Source organism: Bos javanicus, chromosome 17 (assembly GCF_032452875.1).
Source record: "Bos javanicus breed banteng chromosome 17, ARS-OSU_banteng_1.0, whole genome shotgun sequence".
Classification (NCBI taxonomy): domain Eukaryota; kingdom Metazoa; phylum Chordata; class Mammalia; order Artiodactyla; family Bovidae; genus Bos; species Bos javanicus.
The window spans coordinates 6,625,801-6,648,398 of record NC_083884.1 but is presented as its reverse complement, the minus strand read 5'-3'; the positions used below and the strand labels follow the sequence as shown (position 1 = coordinate 6,648,398).

The 22,598-nt window shown below is 49.2% G+C and overlaps 1 protein-coding gene across 2 annotated transcripts in view; it reads right to left on the bottom strand.

Annotated features, from left to right (window-relative positions):
* The window catches only part of GATB (glutamyl-tRNA amidotransferase subunit B), a 101,704-nt gene that overhangs the window by 6,970 nt on the left and 72,136 nt on the right, over nucleotides 1-22,598 (bottom strand). For both annotated transcript variants that reach the window (XM_061383992.1, XM_061383991.1), the window contains 2 exons: nucleotides 13,000-13,133; nucleotides 6,891-6,969 (listed from right to left, as the gene is read on the bottom strand). In XM_061383992.1, coding sequence (XP_061239976.1) covers nucleotides 6,891-6,969; nucleotides 13,000-13,133 — 213 coding nt within the window. The remainder of the gene's footprint in view (nucleotides 1-6,890; nucleotides 6,970-12,999; nucleotides 13,134-22,598) is intronic.

Sequence of the window (22,598 nt, the reverse complement as noted above, 5' to 3'; positions counted from 1 at the left end):
CATACTAGGTGAAAGCCAGACACCAGAGGTCATACATAGACTGTCAGAGTCCATTCACCGTACATGTCCAGAACAGGAAAATCCAGACAGAGAGCAGATCTGCAGTTGCCTAGAGTGAGGGGTTAATGCAGAGACTGCAGACTGAGCACAGGGTTGGTTTGGGGGTGATGAAAACCTTCTGAAATTAGACAGTGGTGATGGCTATCCATCCTGGTGACTAGACTAAAACCAATGAACTGCACACCTCTTCAAAAATAAAGCTGGACTTCCCGAGCGGTCCAGTGTTGGCAATCTGCTTGCCGGTGCAGGGGCCGTGGGTTCCATCCCTGGGAAGGGAAGATCCCACACGCCGTGGGGCAGCTGACCCTGTGCTCCGCAACGAGAGCCACACGCAGCGAGGAAGACCCAACACAACCAAGAATAAACAAACAGGACTGAGGAACAGCACACGAAGCCTCTCATTGTCAAAAGTCTTAATTTTTTGACCCACTATCTGCACATCCCATAACCCATCCTTCCAGTGGTCTCTCTGCACGGAAATCTGCCTGGGACGACGTTCACCCAATACTGCTGTTGCTGCTGCTGCTAAGTTGCTTCAGTCGTGTCCGACTCTGTGCGACCCCATAGATGGCAGCCCACCAGGCCTCCCCGTCCCTGGGATTCTCCAGGCAAGCACACTGGAGTGGGGTGCCATTTCCTTCTACCCAATACTAACGGTAGTTAATTCAAGGTGGTAGAACTGGAAAATCTTTCTATTTTTCTGCATTACCTAAGTTCTTTATAACGAAAAATACCATTTTTCCCACCAGAAAAATTGGTTATTTTTTAGAAATCGTAAAGTAGAGCAATGTAAAGGCAACCCCCCCAAGGCAAGTGTGTAAGGGAGAGCCCCTTGTGCGACACTGACTGCCTCGCCGATCAGACTTTTATTTTGATTCTGTGGTTGCCTCACAGAAGCCAGGATCCATCCCTACCTCCTTTAAACACACCGGAAGCCAACAGAATCCAAAACTGCCTCTATCTGTATCTGACCCCAGCTGTCAGCAGCCCCCTGCAGTCCCCAGCTCTGTCCTTTGAAACTCACAGTCACTGCACCCGGCTTTCCTCACTGGCACAGGCGGAGTGGGAAGGGGAAGGTCTTTTCCTCTTCGCTTTCAAATGCTACAATTCATCTGCTCTTAAATGTATATACAGTTTCTTTCTGCCCTCAGGCCATTTACTCTTTCTGCTCCTGCCGAGCACTGTCATAAACATGTGTATTCCTCCCACATCCAGGCAACCAAAAGCCTGCCCTAAACCTGTCGCGGTTCCTGTACTTGACAGCCTCACTTGGTGGTGGGGAGACAGTCTTTATTAGCTCCTGTCGCTGGTTTCACAGTACAGAGAGGGGTGTATGCTCCATGGTGCCTTGTAATTAGCCCAAAGCAGCAGCTTTTCCAAAGCCTCACTTTGTACCCTGCTACTACTGAGGACGCGTATAAATATTAGATGCAAAAGGCACCATTAAAGTAACATTAAGTTTCTGGCTGAAGCACTTGACAGCTGTGAGATCTGGAGTTGAGACCAGGCAGCCGCCTTGGTGCTCTTTATCCTTCTGGGTGCTTATCTGTAAGCGTTTCTGAGTTCCAGAACGTTGGGCCTACCTGAGACTGTCCGGCGGGGGTGGAGATGAGGCGGAAGGCCTCCTCTGACAGTGAGGCTGTTTTTTTATGGGTCTTCACACATTAGGCATGTGTGTAAACTTTGATCTATGTAGTGGGAAGTGGTGTGTCTGACCTCGCCCTTCTCGCAGGAAGACGGACTTTCAGGGCTAACCATGTGAGCCCTGGTCCCGGGTGGGAGGACGGGAGAGGGGGGACTAGGGCCGGGGAACAGGGGACGCGCACGGTCCAAGCCCCAGGAGCTGCAGGGCCCCACCGCTCATATGAACACGTTTGGGAAATAGTCCAGGCAAAGCCAGACAACTACTCTCTCTGGTTAACGAAGATGAGACGCAAGTTACCTGTGTCGTACATGGGACAGGCTTTATTTCATTTGCTACATAAAGTGTTTCTGCCTCTCAGGATAAAAACGGCACTTAGCAACTTCTCTAAAAATAGCACTCAGAGACTTCCCTGGTGGTCCAGCGGTTAAAAGTCCTCCTGCCCAAAGGAATCCATAAACAACATGAAAAGACAACCTTCAGAATGGGAGAAAATAACTGCAAATGAAGCAATGGACAAAGGATTAACCTCCAAAATACAGAGCAGCTCACGTAGCTCAATATCAGAAAACAAACAACCCGATCAAACAATGGGCAGAAGACCGGAACAGACATTTCTCCAAAGAAGACATACAGATGGCTAATCAACACATGAAAAAACGCTCAACATCGTTTATTACTAGAGACTGTAAATCAAAACTAAAACAAGCTATCACCCCACAACAGTGAGAATGGCCACCATCGAAAAATCTACAGACAATAAATGCTGGAGAGGGTGTGGAGAAAAGGGAACCCTCTTGCCAACTGTTGGTAGGAATGCGAACTGATATAGTCACTATGGAGAACAGTATGGAGATTCCTCTAAAAATTAGAAAAAAAACTACCATACGACCCAGCAATCCTACTACTATTATCAGTTCAGTTCAGTTCAGTCGCTCAGTCGTGTCCGACTCTTTGTAACCCCATGAACTGCACCACACCAGGCCTCCCTGTCCAACACCAACTCCCGGAATTTACCCAAACTCATGTCCATTGAGTTGGTGAGCAATCCAACCATCTCATCCTCTGTGGTCCCCTTCTCCTCCTGCCCTTAATCTTTCCCAGCATCAGGGTCTTTTCTAATGAGTCAGTTCTTCGCATCAGGTGGCCAAAGTATTGGAGTTTCAGCTTTAGCATCAGTCGTTCCAATGAACACCCAGGACTGATCTCTAGGATGGACTGGTTGGATCTCCTTGCAGAAGGGACTCTCAAGAGTCTTCTCCAACACTGTAGTTCAAAAGCATCAATTCTTCAGCGCTCAGCTTTCTTTATAGTCCAACTCTCACATCCATACATGGAAACTAGAAAAACCATCACCTTGACTAATGGACCTTTGATGGCAAAGTAATGTCTCTGCTTTTGAATATGCTGTCTAGGTTGGTCATAACTTTCCTTCCAAGGTGTAAGCGTCTTTTAATTTCATGGTTGCAGTCACCATCTGCAGTGATTTTGGAGCCCCCCAAAAATAAAGTCTGACACTGTTTCCACTGTTTCCCCATCTATTTCCCATGAAGTGATGGGACCAGATGCCAGGATCTTTGTTTTCTGAATATTGAGCTTTAAGCCAACTTTTTCACTCTCCTCTTTCACCTTCACAAGAGGCTCTTTAGTCCTTCTTCACTTCCTGCCATAATGGTGGTGTCATCTGCATATCTGAGGTTACTGATATTTCTCCCAGCAATCTTGATTCCAGTTTGTGCTTCTTCCCAGCGTTTCTCGTGATGTCCAGCATTTCTCATGATGTCCTCTGTATATAAGTTAAATAAGCAGGGTGACAATATATAGCCTTGACGTAATCCTTTTCCTATTTGGAACCAATCTGTTGTTCCATGTCCAGTTCTAACTGTTGCTTCCTGACCTGCATACAGATTTCTCAAGAGGCAGGTCAGGTGGTCTGGTATTCCCATCTCTCTAAGAATTTTCCACACTTTGTTGTGATCCACACAGTCAAAGGCTTTGGCATAGTCAATAAAGCAGAAATAGATGTTTTTCTGGAACTCTCTTGCTTTTTCCATGATCCAGCAGATGTTGGCAATTTGACCTCTGGTTCCTCTGCCTTTTCTAAATCCAGCTTGAACATCTGGAAGTTCACAGTTCATATATTGTTGAAGCCTAGCTTGGAGAATTTTGAGCATTACTTTACTGGCCTGTGAGATGAGTGCAATTGTATGGTAGTTTGAATATTCTTTGGCATTGCCTTTCTTTGGGATTTCCCTGGTGGCTCAGACAGTAAAGCGTCTGCCTACAATGCAAGAGACTCAGGTTCGATCCCTGGGTTGGGAAGATCCTCTGGAGAAGGAAATGGCAACCCACTCCAGTACTCTTGCCTGGAAAATCCCATGGATGGAGGAGCATGGTAGGCTCTGTGGACTCTGTCCACAGAGCCGGACACGATTAAGTGACTTCACTTTCACTTTCTTTGGGATTGGCATGAAAACTGACTTTTTCCAGTCCTGTGGCCACTGCTGAGCTTTCCAAATTTGCTGGCATATTGAGTGCAGCACTTTCACAGCATCATCTTTAAGGGTTTGAAATAGCTCAACTGGACTTCCATCACCTCTACTAAGCTTTGTTCGTAGTGATGCTTCCTAAGGCCCACTTGACTTTACATTCCAGGATATCTGGGTCTAGGTGAGTGATTACACCATCATGATTATCTGGGTTGTGAAGATCTTTTTGTACAGTTTTTCTGTGTATTCTTGTCACCTCTTCTTAATATCTTCTGCTTCTGTTAGGTCCATACCATTTCTGTCCTTTATGGAGCCCATCTTTGCATGAAATGTTCCCTTGGTATCTCTAATTTTCTTGAAAAGATCTCTAGTCTTTCCCATTCTATTGTTTTCCTCTATTTTGTTGTATTGATCGCTGAGGAGGGCTTTCTTATCTCTCCTTGCTATTCTTTGGAACTCTGCATTCAGATGCTTATATCTTTCCTTTTCTCCTTTGCTTTTGGCTTCTCTTCTTTTCTCAGCAATTTGTAAGGGCTCCTCAGACAGCCATTTTGCTTTTTTGCATTTCTTTTTCTTGGGGATGGTCTTGATCCCTGTCTCCTGTACAATGTCACGAACCTCCATCCATAGTTTATCAGGCACTCTGTCTATCAGATCTAGTCCCTTAAATCTAGTTCTCACTTCCACTGTATAATCATAAGGGATTCAATTTAGGTCATACCTGAATGGTCTAGTGGTTTTCCCTCCTTTCTTCAATTTAAGTCTAAATTTGGCAGTAAGGATCTCATGGTCTGAGCCACAGTCAGCTCCTGGTCTTGTTTTTGCTGACTGTATAGAGCTTCTCCATCTTTGGCTGCAAAGAATATAATCAATCTGATTTCGGTGTTGACCATCTGGTGATGTCCATGTGTAGAATCTTCTCTTGTGTTGTTGGAAGAGGGTGTTTGCTATGACCTGGCAAAACTCCATTATTAGCCTTTGCCCTGCTTCATTCTGTACTCCAAAGCCAAATTTGCCTGTTATTCCAGGTGTATCTTGACTTCCTACTTTTGCATTCCAGTCCCCTATCATGAAAAGGACAATTTTTTGGGGTGTTTGTTCTAAAAGGTCTTGTAGGTCTTCGTAGAAGCATTCAACTTCAGCTTCTTCAGCGTTACTGGTCAGGGCATAGACTTGTATTACTGTAATATTGAATGGTTTGTCTTGGAAACAAACAGAGATCATTCTGTAGTTTTGAGATTACATCCAAGTACTGCATTTCGGACTTTGTTGACTGTGATGGCTACTCCATTTCTTCTAAGGAATTCCTGCCTACAGTAGTAGATATAGTGGTCATCTGAGTTAAATTCAGCCATTTCAGTCCATTTTAGTTTGCTCATACCTAGAATGTCGACATTCACCCTTGCCATCTCTTGTTTCACCACTTCCAATTTGCCTTGATTCATGAACCTAACATTCCAGGTTCCTATGCAATATTGCTCTTTACAGCATCGGGGCTTGCTTCTATCACCAGTCACATCCACAACAGGGTATTATTTTTGCTTTGGCTCCATCCCTTCATTCTTTCTGGAGTTATTTCTCTGCTGATCTCCAGTAGCATATTGGGCACCTACTGACCTGGGGAGTTCATCTTTCAGTGTCCTATCTTTTTGCCTTTTCTTACTGTACTACTAGTATATACTCTGAGAAAGCCACAATTCTAAAAAACACAGGTACCCCAATGTTCACTGCAGCACAGTTTACAACAGACAGGACATTGAAACATCGCAGATGCTAGATGCGCATTGACAGATGAATCGATTAAAGAAGGTGTGTACATATACACAACGGAATGTTACTCAGCTATAAAAAGGAACGAATGTGAGTTAGTTCTAATAAGCTAGATAACTGTAGAGCCCATTACGTACAGTGAAGTAAGTCAGAAAGAGAAAAACAAATACTGTATACTAAGGCATACATATGAAATCTAGAAAGATGGTGCTGATGAGCCTATCTGGAGGCAGCAGAGGAGACACAGACGTACAGAACAGGCTTGTGGACACAGTGAGGGCAGCAGAGTGGGGGGGTAATCTGACGGAAGAGCACTGGGAGACATACGTCACCATGCGGAGAACAAACAGCCAGTGGGAATGTGCTCTACGATGCAAGGAAACCAAACCGGTGCTCTAGAGGTGCTCTAGACAACCTAGGGGGGATGGGGGGGTGGTTCAAGAGGGAGGGGACATATGTATACCTACGGCTGATCTATGCTGATGTATGGCAGAAACCAACACGGTACTGTAAAACAGTTATCCCTCAATTCAAAAGAAAGAGATTGAACGAAAGAGAGCCCGCCTGCTAACGCAGGGGACACAGGCCCATTCCCTGGTGTGGAAAGATCCCACATGCCGTGGGCACCTAAGCCTGCGGGCCCCAACTACTGAAACTGCCCAGAGCCGGGGCTCTGCCACGAAGAGGCGCCCTGCTCGCTGCAGCTGGAGACCCAGCACAGCCAAAATAATACACAAAAATCAACAGAAAGAGTGCTGAGGACATCACCTCTAAAAACAGCAACAAACGAAGAAACAAAAGCCACCCCTCCCCCAGCACTTGGAGGCGTTTATTACAAGACTCCCACGATGAAATTCACTCAGTGCGGAGCTCCCGTAACACCGGTACTGGGCCGGCAGGGTGGCTGGACTCAAGAGGTGTGCACTTACCTGCTTGGCTGCGGGCGCAGAGATGGCCTTCCTGTCCAGCAGGTCCAGCAGCTCAGCCAGGGCGGAGGGCGTGACAGGACTGGCACCCCCAAAGGAGAGAAGAAAACACATCACTTCCCTTTGTCAGCATACGCGTTCACGGTTATTCAAGATCAAAGCACGTGACTCTGCAGGCTTGAACACGTACCTCCCCACCCAGGAATGACAGTAACAGGCCAACTGGGCCCCGTGTTACCAGTAACAGGCCAACTGGGCCCCGTGTTATTTATTATTTTGTATTTCAGGCTAGAACACGTTTTTGTGACTAGTGTTGTTTTTCTTTATTTTACTACCCAACAGTAACCGCTGTTTGGCAGAAGTTGTAGCAACAGACAACTGCTCAGTTTAATTAGTCAAGAAAAGGAGGTGGCTGCAAAATTCACGAACCATGGTGAGAAGACAAAAAAGAAAAAAAAACAGTAATTAAATATTTTCGACTGAAAGATCAGCCTAAAAAATTACTTCAAACAAAACAGCTAACAAAGCTGGTTTTTGGAGTCTTTTTGTGCAAATATAAATTCTTTTTTCACTGTAAGAGTTTTCCTTTCGGGGTGCAGTGACTGCCAGCGACACCATCCGGCGTCCGCATAGGCACCCACACACACTGCTCCTGCAGGCCCTCAAGAGCTTTCTGGACACACCAGGGTCCAGAAGTCATTATATCTACACTTCCAGGAAGTGACTTATTTCCAAGGAGCCCATGATGTAAAAGGCCAACTGGACATGTGAAGTGTCATCAATTCATATTTAGAGGTGGGGGGAGGTGAGTGCCTCGGTTAGTGGAAATATTGAATTACAGACTATTTTAAAATACATGGTCTTGCTACGTTTAAACACACACAGCAACTAGGCTAATGAAACGCTGTTTGTCTGAGGTCACAAGGGCACCAGTTTTAAATAGACTGAAATGCCTTATAAATAGCACATTACTGTGAGTGCATAAACAAAAGCTTCTCGAGTGCTTAGAGAGACTCGATAACACCTTCTGTCTAAGTCTCAGCTCCCATCACTCGATGTTAATTTCTTTGTTATGCTCTTGGATATTTCCTGGGACTCCAGGCCAACCGAGCACAAGTTCACCAGGTCCAGCTCAGGTACCATGAGACCCCACAGCATCGCTGACACTAGACACGGAGACCCCCACTGTTCTGCCAGTGTCCGCTTATTCCAAAGAAAGGAGAAGAGAAAACTCCTAGCAGATGTGTGGCTTGGAGGGAGTCTGGTACCGGGAGCAGCTGTAACCCCCTAAGCAGATCTCAGCGGGATGAGGGGGAGAGGGCTGGGAGAGCAACAGTTACCTCTTCTCTAACCCCCCACCCTTACTGACAAGTAAGAAAGAATCAGGTTGCTTTAAAAATTCGGGTTTCTTGGATGTTCCACCATCCTAGTCGACATAAAGGCCAATTATTGTGTAGACCATAATAAGCACTGAGGCTGAACTAGATTTCTCGAGCCTTCAGCAGAAAGGGTGCCCATTCCCACGTGAGCTGGTGATAAAGGATGTGGGGATGGCGGAGGACAGAAATAGAACAAGCATAACTTAAAATACTTCGCCTTTCATCCAATGACCTTAATTCACAATAAAATATCTCCACTGACTTGGGATTTCTCAGTCACCCTTTTATACCCACAGTAGGTCAACAGTGTCTGTGTCTTGGGACTCCTTCCCCGACAAGGAGGGCTGGGACACTGTGTCAATTCATTCCAGCTGTGCCAGGGCTAACCTCCAGAAAGACGATGGCGAATATTGGGACCTGTCCCCCTAATCCTCAAAGGCCCCCTCCTCAGTTACATAAATAAGCCATCGGACTTGGAACATAACGGCAGAAGCACACGCTACTGAGTGGCTGCTGTCAGAGCGTGCTGGTTTCTGGGCCACGAGTGCGTCTCCGCTGAAGGTAACTCTAACGTGAAAGACAGAAGCCGTGTGTGCTAGTCTCCCACCCCCAGCCCAGCCCACCTACGAGGTGGAGGGGAGGGGCATCTTGAGCCTTCCAAATTCACCTGGTCCCTTAGATCTCTTCCGGGATCACAACTCCATCTGTAGCATGGATCCTGGAAGCAGACACCCCAACACAGCCACAGCCACCGTGGCTCCTGTGAAATGCGCTGCCCATCGCAATCCACAGGCTCATTTCAGGCCCAAGCCTGTGAGACACAGAGGCTCGTGGAGGAAGACAGGGAGGTCTGGACCCCCAGGCACTGCTCAGCAGTCCTGCTCATCTCGCTGATTCCCAGCACCCTGCCTGGGGTGCCCCTAGCTGAGTGTCTGTTCTAGAGTCTCCTTTCTATGCTCCTTCTCAGCACGCACCCCAACCTCCCACATCATCAGGCCCCCAGCTGATGGAAGGCCCGGAATCTTCTAGGGTGCCCTCTGCCTCCTCTTCCACCTAACAGCCCCTCAAGCCCATGCTCCTGACCCTGTCACTTGGCGCTCCGACAAATCCTCCTCGGATGCCAGGCTCCTGTCTCCTGCGGCTTTGCTCCCACGCCTTCACGAGCGCTCAGATCTTCTCTATCTTAAACGCCTCCAAGTCATCTTGCCGTCACGCGCTCTGCCTGGCTTCTTACCTTATTTCTTACCAATACAGAGTATCAGCGGTTACTGTCTGCCTCCTGAGCACATGTCATCTGGATGCTGACTCTATCCTTCTTAAAAAGTCACCTCCCCTCACCTGTTACCAAACACAACAGCTTCTCCGCACTGCTGCACCCTGCCCCTGGACACCTTCAAGTCCTGGGAAAGCCCCTTCTCCTGGGGCCTCCATTCTCCAGCGAGGAGTGGCCAGGGCTCGTTTCTGCATCCTCTGCCTTCACCTGAGTCTGGCAAAGGAGGAGAGCATGTCTGTCTCCAGGGTGGCCACTGCTTTCAGGGCAATGGTCTCCTGCCAACATGGTCAGCTACCTCTTTGGGGTCCCGTCTCCCCACACAACACATCTAAGCCAGGGCTCAGGAAACTTCTTCCAGGAAGAGCCGGGGACCAAATATTTAAGGCTCTGTGGGACACCCCGGGTCTCTGTCACATATGCTTCTGGTTTGGTTTCTGTGAGAGATGGCAAGCATCCTCAGCTCACAGGCTGTACATAGACAGGCTCCCGCCTCCTGCATCCCCTTCTTGGACGTGGCCCCGCACATCACACTGTGGGCCTAACCCTCCCACCGGCGTCAGTCCCTCCTCGGCTCTAAAGCCTTCGCTGGTTTCCCAGGGTCTCGGGGGCTGCTGCCTGCAGCTGACCTGCAGGTTCAGGGCCTCAGCTGGAGTGAACAACTGGAGAGTTACACTGGCCTCATCCTACCAGGGAATGCTGCATCAGGGGACCAGTAACGTCCACCTTCGTAACTAAATCAAACCTGGTATTAATGGAGTTATCATCCAACAGAGCTATATACTCAAAATAACGTAAGGGCCAAGTTCAACAAGCACTTCTCTGGTGGCTCAGACAGTAAGGAATCTGCCTGCAATGCGGGAGGCCATGCTTCCATTCTTGGGTTGGGAAGATATCTTGGAGAAGGGCATGGCAACCCACTCCAGTCTTCCTGCCTGGAGAATTCCATGGACAGAGGAGCCTGGTGGGCTACAGTCTATGGGGTCGCAAAGTGTTAGACATGACGGAGCAACTTTCACTTTCTTTTCGGGCTTCCCTGGTGGCTCAGATGGTAAACAATCTGCCTGTAATGCGGGAGACCTGGTTTCCATCCCTGGGTTGGGAAGATCCCCTGGAGAAGGGAATGGCTATCCACTCCATATTCTTGCCTGAAAAATCCCATAGATAGAGAAGCCTGGTGGGTTACAGTCCATGGGCTTACAAAGAGTCAGACATGACTAAGTGACTAATACTTTTCTGGTTGGATCCTTTAAACACCAGTCTTCTGAGAGGTCTTTAAAAATGAATGCTCTTTTGCAAAATGAGTTCCAGCCAGCACGATCTCTGGTGTCCCTTGCCTGGCATCATCATGAGACCGTTGCCAGCTTTGCAGCTATTGCTCTTCCAGGCTTTGGAAACGCTAGTCCAGCTGCTGAGGTTGCTCACTGGTTAACGTCTGCTCCAAGCTCCTGTTCTACCTAAACCGCAAGACAGAGCTTGCTGCGCTTCATTCTTACTTGACTTTGGAACAACCAAATATGCTTTTATTTAGAGTTAGGATCCCTTGGGATTCTTAAGTCTGTAATGCTTCCAAATTGTTTGGATAAATACCTGGGGCTCCAGGTTCCCTCAACAGGTTTTTATCAACCTCAGCTCCTGCAATGGTTGTTAGCAAACCCCTCATTTCCCATATCAACATATAAAGAAACTGATCTGAAAGTCAGGGGACGGGCTGAGCATCGGTGCACGTTACTTCTTGGGGCCTGGGTTTCCTTCTCCACTAAACGTGAAGGAGCCGAACCAGAAAGTAGCTAAGGGCTCTACCGAGACTGAGACTCAGGGACACTAGTAGTCAGCCAACAACACAGAACGCCTTATTCAAGGCTAAGAGTTAGATCTCCTCCAACAGCTCAGAGCACACCTTCCTGGAGCCTCTTGGGCGAACGTGGTCTCACCCTCTCTGCTCCCACCACTTTGCTTGTGCTTCTAAGCAGGAAGCACCCTGTCCGCCCTGAACTACAGCACTGCTGTGCAAGGCCATCCTCCCAGGACACAGAGCTCCCCCAGGGCTGGGCCCTGCTCCTCTCTCCACAGCTGGCACTTCGCGGCTCGGCTCCCGTGACCTTGCACCCCTCCGTGCGCTGGCTGAGCCCCAACCACACAGCCCGCTGGCGTTTCCTGCGTTTTCCGCCCTCCGTTCCTCTTGGCTATGCTCCCCGTGGTCCCCAAAGCTGCTGGCTCTCATGCCCGCTTTGGTACTTGAGGGGGTTGGTATTTGACACGGCAGCATGAAAAGCGAAGGGAGCCAATGCTGAGGGCTTGTGGGCACCGCGCCTCCTCCTCTCCAGAACCCTGGGAGGCACTGAGGGTGACTCACCGAGGTCACAGCTGGCATGGGGCCACGTGGCCTCGCTGGTGCTGCGCACACACACTGCAAGCCAGAGGCTGAATGCGCATGGGGCAACTTCTCTGAACGCACAACTGTTCTGACTCGTGTATCAGTACACACCTGTCTCCCCTCCTCCGCTCCCGCAACCCACGGCTGTGGGTGCTCCCTCGGCAATGACACCCACCCAGATGGACTCTGCTTCCCTCCGGGGTCCTGCTGGGTCCCTGCCACCCACCTGTGTGTCCCTGATGAGTCCCCGCACTGCTCCTTCTCTCCCTGTCGACCCTTTTCTTTCCTCCTCTGACACCCGCGCTCCCGGTTCTCCCCTTCTCGCCTCCCCACACTCCACGGGTAAAGTCCAGGCCGCCTCAGGCCACTTCCGCGGCCATGGTCAGGCCATGTCCTCCCTGACAGCTTTCCTCTGCTCCAGCGGCTTCCAGTTCCATCTACATGCTCCACGTCCACGATCCACTTATTCCAGACTGTGCACGGCCTTCCCCAAGGTGCTGCACCAGGGACCCCCTTGAGCCGTCTATGCACGCTGGCCCCCACGCCCGGGCACCCTGACTGCTGGGCGTGGGGTCTGGCCCCAGTCACCCCCAACTAGGGCCAGCTCGGCTGTCCCTCCCCCTTCTCAGGGGGTGTCCTGCCCCTTCCTCTTGGCCACTCCCACTGCTTCCCCAGGGCCTGGCCTCTGAGGGAGCCTTGTCCCCACTCCTGAGGGTGATGCCCTGGGCTTGGTCCCTTTTTGTGTATTCACGGGTGGCCGGGCACAGCTGTGGTGCAGCAGGATCACACTGAGCCGACTGCTTTCTTACAGTCGAGACCAACTCTTCATTGTTTTCATCTCAGGCCCCCAGCCCAGCACAGCACACAGGCCAGGGTGGGTGGTCAGAGACCCGAACACACCAACAAGCTTTCAGATGTGCAGGTGAAGGCGGACAGCCCTGACATTCACATGGAAGGTCTGTGTCTCGTCAGCAGGTCGGGGCATGGGGGGCGGGGAAGGACAGAACCCCGGCCCTGAACTCTATCAGCTGCTTCTGGACACAGAGATCATGACAAAAGAAAATGCCCTCCCCAGGCCCCACTCACCTCTCACTGACGGCAAGGTTCTGTTGCTTTAAGAAGCCCAGAAAAGTGTTGAGGACCCAACTAGTCACTTTTTTGGGCTCTGCCCTAGTTTCTTTGATCACATTTTGGAAGAACTCCAGTAGGCCAACTTCATTCTGTCAAGGAAGAAAAAAATAAAATGATATAAAACCTCCCCCAAATGGAAGATCAACATTCTGAAACTGCCACCCTCTGCCGCTTCTGAGACATCTCCTGGTACTTCCCAAACACAGAGGTGTCAGCAGAGAATTCTGACAAAGCGCTTTAAGCAGACAGCAAGGGCGCTGCTCCTACGGCTGCCACCCTGCCTTTACCCAGCACCGGCAAAGGACGCCTAGGCTCTGCGGTCCACGGCAGCGAAATCCACTGCCCCAGACCTGCTGCCCTCGCGTGTCGGCCGCGTGCACCACAGCCTTCATCCTGGAGCAGTATGTCCGGCCAGAGTTTACTGTCCTCTTTCCAGGCCCGTCTCCTCTCGAAAGTCCTAGCAACTGCTGGAATAAGAAGGTAAGAAAAGAAGCAGACCGAAAAGGAACAGAAAGGATATTCTACTTCTGAAAAGTCAAAAGTGGATTGTAACTGCATTCCTCTGCATATCCTCTCCAGCAGAAGTGACGGAAGTGATTTTCAACATGTTCTCGAACTGAGAAAGGACATGGGCATGTGACCCACTTAGACCATGCGACTGGCCGGGCCAGGCCTGGCTGACCCCAGCTCTCGCCGTGCTCCAGGAAAATGACCGCAGCTTGGCTCATCACGGACACGTGTTGGCAGAGGTCCCTCCCACTCGGAACCACCAGTTCTGCGAGCCAAGGGCCACGCCACCCTCTCTCTCTGTGACCAGAGCTATGTCAGTGCCAGATCACGGCAGCCGCCTAGTCAGCATCAGTGGATGAATCAACGTCTCCCGCTGCCTTGTATTAAAAAAAACCAAAAACCACACACGAATGTTCATCCTTTCTCATGCCACGCTCACCTTTAAATATTGGAAGTGCTACAGTTTATTTACTTGGCTGCTAGGTCTTAGCTGTGGCACGAGGGCTCTCTGCTGCAGCATGTGGGGTCCAGCTCCCCAGCTAGTGAGCGAACCCAGGCCCCCTGCACTGGGAGCCCGGAGTCTCACCGCAGGCCCACCAGGGGAAGTGCCATGGAACTGCTACAGTGATGCCTAAGATGAGCCCCCGAGTCACTCATCGAGTTGTACACCACGGCTAACTATCCGCCCCGATGGGTCTGGCAGAACCGGGAAATCCGCCTAAGCCTACCTCTTATTTTTCAATAAGGAAAATAAAAACATCTTCTACACACATCTGGGAGACTGAAGTTTCCAAATGCAGAGGAAACACAATTTAAGTAGCAAGTTTCCCCTACCTGCTGAAATTCAAATCAAACCACACTTTTGAAATATCCTTTTTTAACTTTATATGGCAGGTAAGGCTTTCACCCTTGTCCCTTTCAGACAGCCTTCATTAATCAAAAGAACGTTCTAGAAAAATACAATGCTGGGAAGAAGCAAGACACACTAGCAAAAGTACTCTCAATGTTTTGCTATTGTAGCTGCTATAATACACACTCAGGCACACAGTGGCTAAAATAGAAAATCCATAAAAAAAAACAACACACACCACTACGTGCCCTTCATAACAGATGCATTCTCTGGTGACAAGCCTACTGAATGATCCCATAATCATCTCCTGAATCTCTTTTCAAGCCAATGCTATTATTCTGCTCATGCTAAACCAGGGCAAAGGCCACCCTGGCAGCCAAAGTTTGACTACAGATGAAGGCAAATCCAGACAGCGTGAAGAGAAAAGTTCTGCTTAACTTATGGAAAAGTATTCAAACTTCCACAACGGCACACAGACCACTGGGGAGGGAGGAAACCGCTATCTGGCCCCAATCAGACAAGCAGGATTCCCTTTGTTCTAACTCCAACAGGCTGGCCCGCTGGTGAAAAGAGCTGTCAGGAGGAGGACTCTGCTTTGCCAAGGAAAGGTTTTTTCTAAACCCACCCAGAAATATTGCACTTGAACTCACAGGCCTGGCTGAGTTGCTGGGACGTGATGAGTATCTATTCCTCTACCCTTGGGTGGTTTTTTATTGGCTGGATAACACGGCAAGTCAGATTTCTGTTTGTCTTTTCCTGTCAGTGCTGTGAAGCAGTGTCTCGGAGCTGGAGCAGGGCTTCACTGGGGATGTGTGGGTTCAGTTCACGATCTGCAGGCAATGGGAAAGGCTGCAACCGTGGCAGGGTGAGCTGTGGGTGGTGGGGCTGTGGAGGCTGAGCTGCCGCCGCCAGAGTGACAGGTGCATGCAAAGTCACACGTGGGCTGCCCACTTGCACTCTTTATGGCAGAAGCCCTCTTTTCGGGGGGGAAAAAAAAGGCACACAGCATTCTAGGTAAGGCCTTGTTTTTCTGTGAGACTGGCAGATGCTAATAAGCTTGGCACCGATCTCAGAAGTCCCTGTGAATGCAGCCATGAAGCCATCTGGTTTTTGCAGGAAAACAGCAGACCAGTAATTCCTTGACATGAAAATCATATTAAGAGCAAAGCAGAAAGGCCAGTGCATTAGGGGCCCCTTAACATCCTTCTCAGAGGCAACAAGCCAGCACGAATCACCTACCCCACATCAGATGGAGCTGAAACCCAGCTGCACAGGGCATCAAGCCTGCCGGCTGCCTGCAGCTGGAACTTCCTTCAGAGAAAGCCCAGGTGGCAGAGACGACTGGTCCTGGCTTTTGTGTCATGCCAGGTGCTCTCTACAGCTTTGCGACTGAGAAGCATCTTTTCCACATTTTAATCAAATTTCCCAAAGCATTCCATTCTATCCAGAGCCAGTGCCAAGCCAGCCTCTCCGTCACAGACGGGAACCCTCCACTGCCAGGGTAATCTGTCTGCTGGTCACTGCTGGGATGCGGCAAGGCAGTGGGGTCACCTCGCCTTCTCTGCTGCTTTGGGAAGGGACCCCATCCACCCTTGTGAGGTGCCCGAAAGCCAACTTTTCAGTCTACCTTCAGAGATGACAAGATGCCAGGAGTCTATCCTATTACAACAGGATGAAGGCTGATTTTGCAACTGCCCTTCCTGTCCTCAGTCACACACCCTGGGCACCTGATGACGGGGCAGGATGAGGCTGGACTATATTTAGAAGGGGAACGCAACCCGAGAGAGATGGCTGGCTGGTGGCAGAGGCGGGGAAGAGACAGGACACAGAGCACGCGCCATGGAGCAGCTGGTTGCGTGGCAGGGAGTGCCCGAAGCCGGCCTCACTGCCTGAATGCCTGCTCCATGGCCAGCCACGTGAGGGGGCTGCCGTGGCTGCCAATGATGCTCATAATAGTCCCCACTGGAACTATTACAGGACCCTTCTCTACACTAACTCATGCCACCCCAACACCGACACAAGAAAACAGCAGGCCTGGGGCTCTGTACTCATCCCCCAGGTTCTGACGCTGCTCCTAGAGGACACTCACACCCCGTCTTCCTGGGGACTGAAGCCGAGCACCCACTAGGGCTGGGTACGACACACAGCAAATTGCCCATCCAAAGAACATGTTTCCCTATCATTTTCATTATTCCATTTGAGAGTCGCCAGCTGTTCAAAGGTTCTTAGCATAGTAAAAATGTCGCAAAGGCCCTTAGCAAACAGCTTAGAAACCAGGAGGAGAAAATGGCAGGTTCGAGTGCTGCTGTTGCCAAGGCCGTCTAAGCCCCGCGGTGCTCTCCACTGGGTCTGACACACGCTGGTTCCCAGACTGGGGGGACAACAGGGGCACCCCCTTCCTATTCAGGGCTTCCGCGGCTGGGAAGATGACTGGCGTGCCTCCACCCCCTCCCCAGAGAAGTAGGGAGCATGCTCTCATGGACGCTGCCTGCTTCAGCAGCATCCGAAGCTACAAAACAAACCCCGTGGTCACTCACAGAGTTTTGGTGACGAGCACCTCCTATTTCCCTGCATTCTAACTACTTCGATGTGGGTGACCATGGCACAAGTTTATACCTAGCTGGGCAGGCAGGGCATTTCAGACTCTTTTGTTGACTATGATGGCTACTCCATTTCTTCTAAGGGATTCTTGCCCACAGAAGTAGATATAATGGTCATCTGAGTTAAATTCGCCCACTCCTGTCCATTTTAGTTCTCTGATTCCTAAAATGTCAACATTCACTCTTGCCATCTCCTGTTTGACCACTTCCAATTTGCCTTGATTCATGGACCTAACATTCCAGGTTCCTATGCGATATTGCTCTTTACAGATCGGACCTTGCTTCCATCACCAGTCACATCTACAACTGGGTGTTGTTTTCTCTTTGACTCCATCTCTTCATTCTTTCTGGAGTTATTTCTCCACTGATCTCCAGCGGCATACTGGGCACCTACGGACCTGGGGAGTTCATCTTTCAGTGTCATGTACTTTTGCCTTTTCATACTATTCATGGGGTTCTCAAGGCAGGAATACTGAAGTGGTTTGCCGTTCCCTTCTCCAGTGGACCACATTCGGTCAGAAGTCTCCACCATGATCCGTCTGTCGGGTGGCCCACATGGCGTGGCTCATAGTTTCACTGAGTTAGACAAGGCTGTGGTCCACGTGATCAGTTTGATTAGTTTTCTGTGATTGTGGTTTTCACTCTGTTAGCCCTCTGAAGGAGAGGAATAAGAGGCTTATGGAAGCTTCCTGATGGGAGAGACTGACTGTGGGGGAAACTGGGTCTTTTTCTGATGGGTGGGGCCATGCTCAGTAAATCTTTAATCCAATTTTCTGTCGATGGGCGGGGCTGGGTTCCCTCCCTGTTGTTTGACCTGAGACCAAACTATGATGCTGTTAAAGTGCTGCACTCAATACGCCAGCAAATTTGGAAAACTCAGCAGTGGCCACAGAACTGAAAATGGTCAATTTTCATTCCAATCCCAAAGAAGGGCAATGCCAAAGAAGTTCAAACCAGCGCACAATTGCACTCATCTCACATGCTAGTAAAGTAATGCTCAAAATTCTCCAAGCCAGGCTTCAACAATACACAAACCATGAAATTGCAGATGTTAAAGCTGGATTTAGAAAAGGCAGAGGAACCAGAGATCAAATTGCCAACATCCACTGGATCATCAAAAAAAGCAAAAGAATTCAAGAAAAACATTTACTTCTGCTTTATTGACTATGCCAAAGCCTTTGAGTGTGTAGATCAAAACAAACTGTGGAAAATTCTGAAAGAGATGGGAATACCAAACCATCTGACCTGCCTCCTGAGAAATCTATATGCAGATCAAGAAGCAACAGTTAGAACCAGACATGGAATAACAGATAGGTTCCAAACTGGGAAAGGAGTACATCAAAGTTGTATATTGTCACCCTGCTTATAACTTATATGCAGGGTACATAATGCGAAACGCCAGGCTGGATGAAGTGCAAGCTAGAATCAAGATTGCCGGGAGAAACATCAATAACCTTGGATATGCAGGTGACACCACTCTTATGGCAGAAAGTGAAGAACTAAAGAGCTTCTTGATGAAAGTCAAAGAGGAGAGTGAAAAAGTTGGCTTAAAACTCAACATTCAAAAAATGAAGATCATGGCATCCAGTCCCATCACTTCATGGCAAATAGATGGAGAAACAGTGGAAACAGTGAGAGACTTTATTTTCTTTGGCTCCAAAATCACTGCAGATGGTGACTGCAGCCATGAAATTAAAAGATGCTTACTCCTTGGAAGAAAAGCTATGACCAACCTAGACAGCATATTAAAAAACAGAGACATTCCTTTGTCAACAAAAGTCCGTTTAGTCAAAGCTATGGCTTTTCCAGTAGTCATGTATGGATGTGAGAGTTGGACTGTGAAGAAAGCTGAGCGCTGAAGAATTGATGCTTCTAAACTGTGGTGTTAGAGAAGACTCTTGAGAGTCCCTTGGACTGCAAGGAGATTCAACCAGTCCATCTTAAAGGAGACCAGTCCTGGGTGTTCACTGGAAGGACTGATGCTGAAGCTGAAGCGCCAATACTCTGGCCTCCTGATGTGAAGAACTGACTCATTGGAAAAGACCCTGATGCTGGCAAAGACTGAAGGCAGGAGGAGAAGGGGACAACAGAGGATGAGATGGCTGGATAGCATCACTGACTCAATGGACATGAGTTTGAGCAAGCTCTGGGAGTTAGTGATGGACGGGGAGGGTTGCAAAGAGTTGGACATGACTGAGTGACTGAACTGAACTGGGCGGGTCATGAAGCTGTGGTGGGAGTGGCTGACAGCCTGGGGACTCCAATCTGCGACTAAATGACAGCAGCTCTCACCGGGCTGGGCTCTCACGTGTCACCGAGCAGAGGGGTGTTCCTACGGAGAAGATGGTCCTGAATCTGCACATGAACTCTGTGCTTCCCCATCATTCCTGCGAGTCCAGTCGCTCTTCCAAAGTGAGAAAAACAGAACACAGACCCAACAACTTAGTGAAAAATGGCCCTGAAAAGCACATCAGTGCTAGTTCTGGGACAAGACGGACAGCAGGCGAGCATGCCCCAAGACAGTGGTGGTTCCCGGGAAAAAAGCACAAGGCACAGCCCCAGGGAGGACAGGAATGTGTAGTGGGGAAGGGCCCAAGTCTAGATGTGAATGGGGCCTCCCCCTGCTTCTCATGGAAACAAGCAGTGGCTGTGGATATCCTTCAGGGGGTGAGGAAAAAAAAAAGGACTCATTTAGAGGAGTCGTCAGTGGTGAAAATCAAAAGGTGGCTAATGGGTGGTGTGGAGTTGGCATAGGAGCATCGCTCTCCACTGAGAGGAGGGAGGGAGCCGGAATCCTGAACCACCACTACCACTTTCAAGAACGTGGGCATCTGCAGCTCTGAAAGTGACCCCAAACACCGACGGTGTGCCCTCTGGTATGACTCGGAGACTACATGCTTTCAGGGGTTGGGGCGGTCTATAGTCCTATTGTGGTCTCCACAATTTCCACCTCTGGATCACATTCCCAGAGGGCTTGAGGACCCTTAAAATCTGAATAAAACCCTGGTCCCAACAATTTCACCTGTACTCTGTTTGTAGCAAAGCCAGGAAGTGCACACATCTGAGTTGGACTCCTCTCACCCACGGACAGTCGGCTGTGAAGTTCCATTGTTTGTGACGCACTCATTCTGGGAGGGACATGGAGGGAAACCAACTGGGGAACCGGACTTTCCCTTGGACAATCAAAATCAAATAACTCAGGTAATAAAAGCTGACAGCAGACAAGCATAATCAAATACTGGGAGAATGGGGCGCAAAAAGGATGTTGTCAAGAAATCAATTCTGATGATAATCAACCTTCAGTGGGCCTAAAGTCAGTACTGCCAAAATGCTCGTGACATGGAGGAAACCTGTGTAACTCAACAGCGGTCTTCTGTTAACTGTCCCAGAAAGGAAACCAGCCCAGACAGGACATGAGGCTTCAGGATGGGCTTGGGGACAGAGCCCCTGACAGTCCCCAAGCCGGGCGCTCAGATAGCTCTGCGCCTGGTGGATCCCACCTCTGAAAGCCCCTTGGTGCCTGCACTTGAAATGAATGAAATAACTGTGGGTTTTGCAGGAGTCAAGTTGGAAGACGTGTCTTTTGATTCGACTTGACCGGAACAAAATATCGGTTATTTTTTCTGTGCACAGAGTGTGAAAGCACCCTTAAGTTGGCAAGCACTGGATGTGATTTCATAAAATGAAGAATAAAATCAATTCTGAAAATTGCATGGAGCTCAAAAATGCCGAGCGACAATGTTGACCAAATGGATTTTCCTTCAGCTGTGGTCCGACGGTGAGTCTTCTAAGTCTGGGCGGTCTAAAACTAGTCAATAAGGTTGCAGATGCTCTTTTAGTTATTAGCTTTAAAGTAGTATTACCTATGGGATATACAGATATTTGTCATGGGAAATTATTTTATAGGCAATTCATCCAGACAGAAAACCAGGCCATTTCAAGCTAACAGGAGACCCCGAGCAAAACTCAGAAAACAATCCATCTGACAACCAGCCTTCGTCATGATATCTCCTGTCTCTCTGTTCTTGGAGACACTTACCCTTTCCCATGACACCAAAAACAAAAGACTATGGCTTTAAATGGGGACTAACTGGCTGGGCAAGGAAGTTGTTCAAATAAACCACGCATCTTGAGACTGCACACAGACAGACAGACTCGAGGCGGCAGAAGTCACTGACTTGGAGGGTCACAGTTGTATCTCCCTACAGTCTCCCTGGGCCTCGAGTAGGCTGTCCCCAAAGCTCTGCCCTATGAGGCTCTGAATGTGTCAGCAGCTGTCTGCTGCCCTTTCCCTGGGAGCAGCATGTTCCTGGTTGTCTGCTTGGCTGCAGGCAGGTATTTAGGCTCGGTGAAGGCACTACTGTGCCTGCCATCTTTGGGGCCGAGTGTCCCATTCCCCTCCTCTTTCCTTTGGGGAAGGAACAGCTTCAGGAACATTCTCAGTGCCCCCCTGGCCCGCAACCATCAGAGGTGAGATCTGGAGTCAAGAGTGTCTGTCTTGACATGTGGTTGCCGAAGGGGAGGAGGGAGCTGGGGAGGGATGGACTGGGCGTCTGGGTCAGCAGACGACAACTATCACACACAGAACGGACGGACGACAAGGCCCTGCTGAAGGAACAGCACAGGGTGCTAGAGTCAATGTCCTGGGATAAATCTTAATGGAAAAGAATATGAAAAAGAAGGTATACATGTGTACAACTTTGTCAAAGTGACAGTCACTTTGCTGTACAGAAGTGAGCAGAACATTGTAAATCAACTATATTAAAAAAGAAAAAGCATCTGTCTCAGTGTGTTAATCTTTCCTGTAGGGCTACTCAAGAGAGTTAAACATAACACAGAAAAGATGAAACTCTTACATCTGAAAACAGCAGGTTACTGGAGGAGGAAATGGCAACCCACTCCAGTATTCTTGCTGGGAAAATCCCACGGGCAGAGAAGTCTGGCGGGCTACAGTCTACGGGGTCGCAAACAGTCGGGACACGGCTGAGCGCACACACAGGGCACTGTGGTGAGTACAGCAGGCTCTCAGGAGACGCTGAACTGGGGCTGCTAGGCCCATTCCTCCACTGAAATCTCTCACAGCAGAGGACACCGAAATCTGCCACCAGAGAGCTCAGATGCGTTCTCAGCAACTGCATCAGGCAAAACTGTCCCACAAACCCCATACACTAGGTGGAGGCCCTTCTCAAATGTTCCGTCAGATTGGGACAAGTAGCTAAGGCACAAAGTCTAAGAAACAAAATAAACAGAACTGTGGGAGAGCTTACATTGCTTTTCTTTCTACTTGGAAAATGAACAAAATTTCTGCTTTCCACTGGAGTTGCCTGATTTTCACTAAATTTAGCAGACAGCACTTATGTTTATTTATAGGGCAGGCTGGCATCTTAAAAACCGAGAGGGGTGGGAAAAAGGTTTAAATGGACTGACATTCTATGACTTTGTTTCACAAAGCCTCAGTGGGGCTGGATAAAGTACTAATACCCACACAAGTAAACAACTGTTTTCTCTATTCCGTGACTCAAAACAGCAATGAGCTTGAAACAGGACTCTCAGCGGGCCTTGGGGCCCACTTCTGTCCAAGCAGGCAGGAGCTC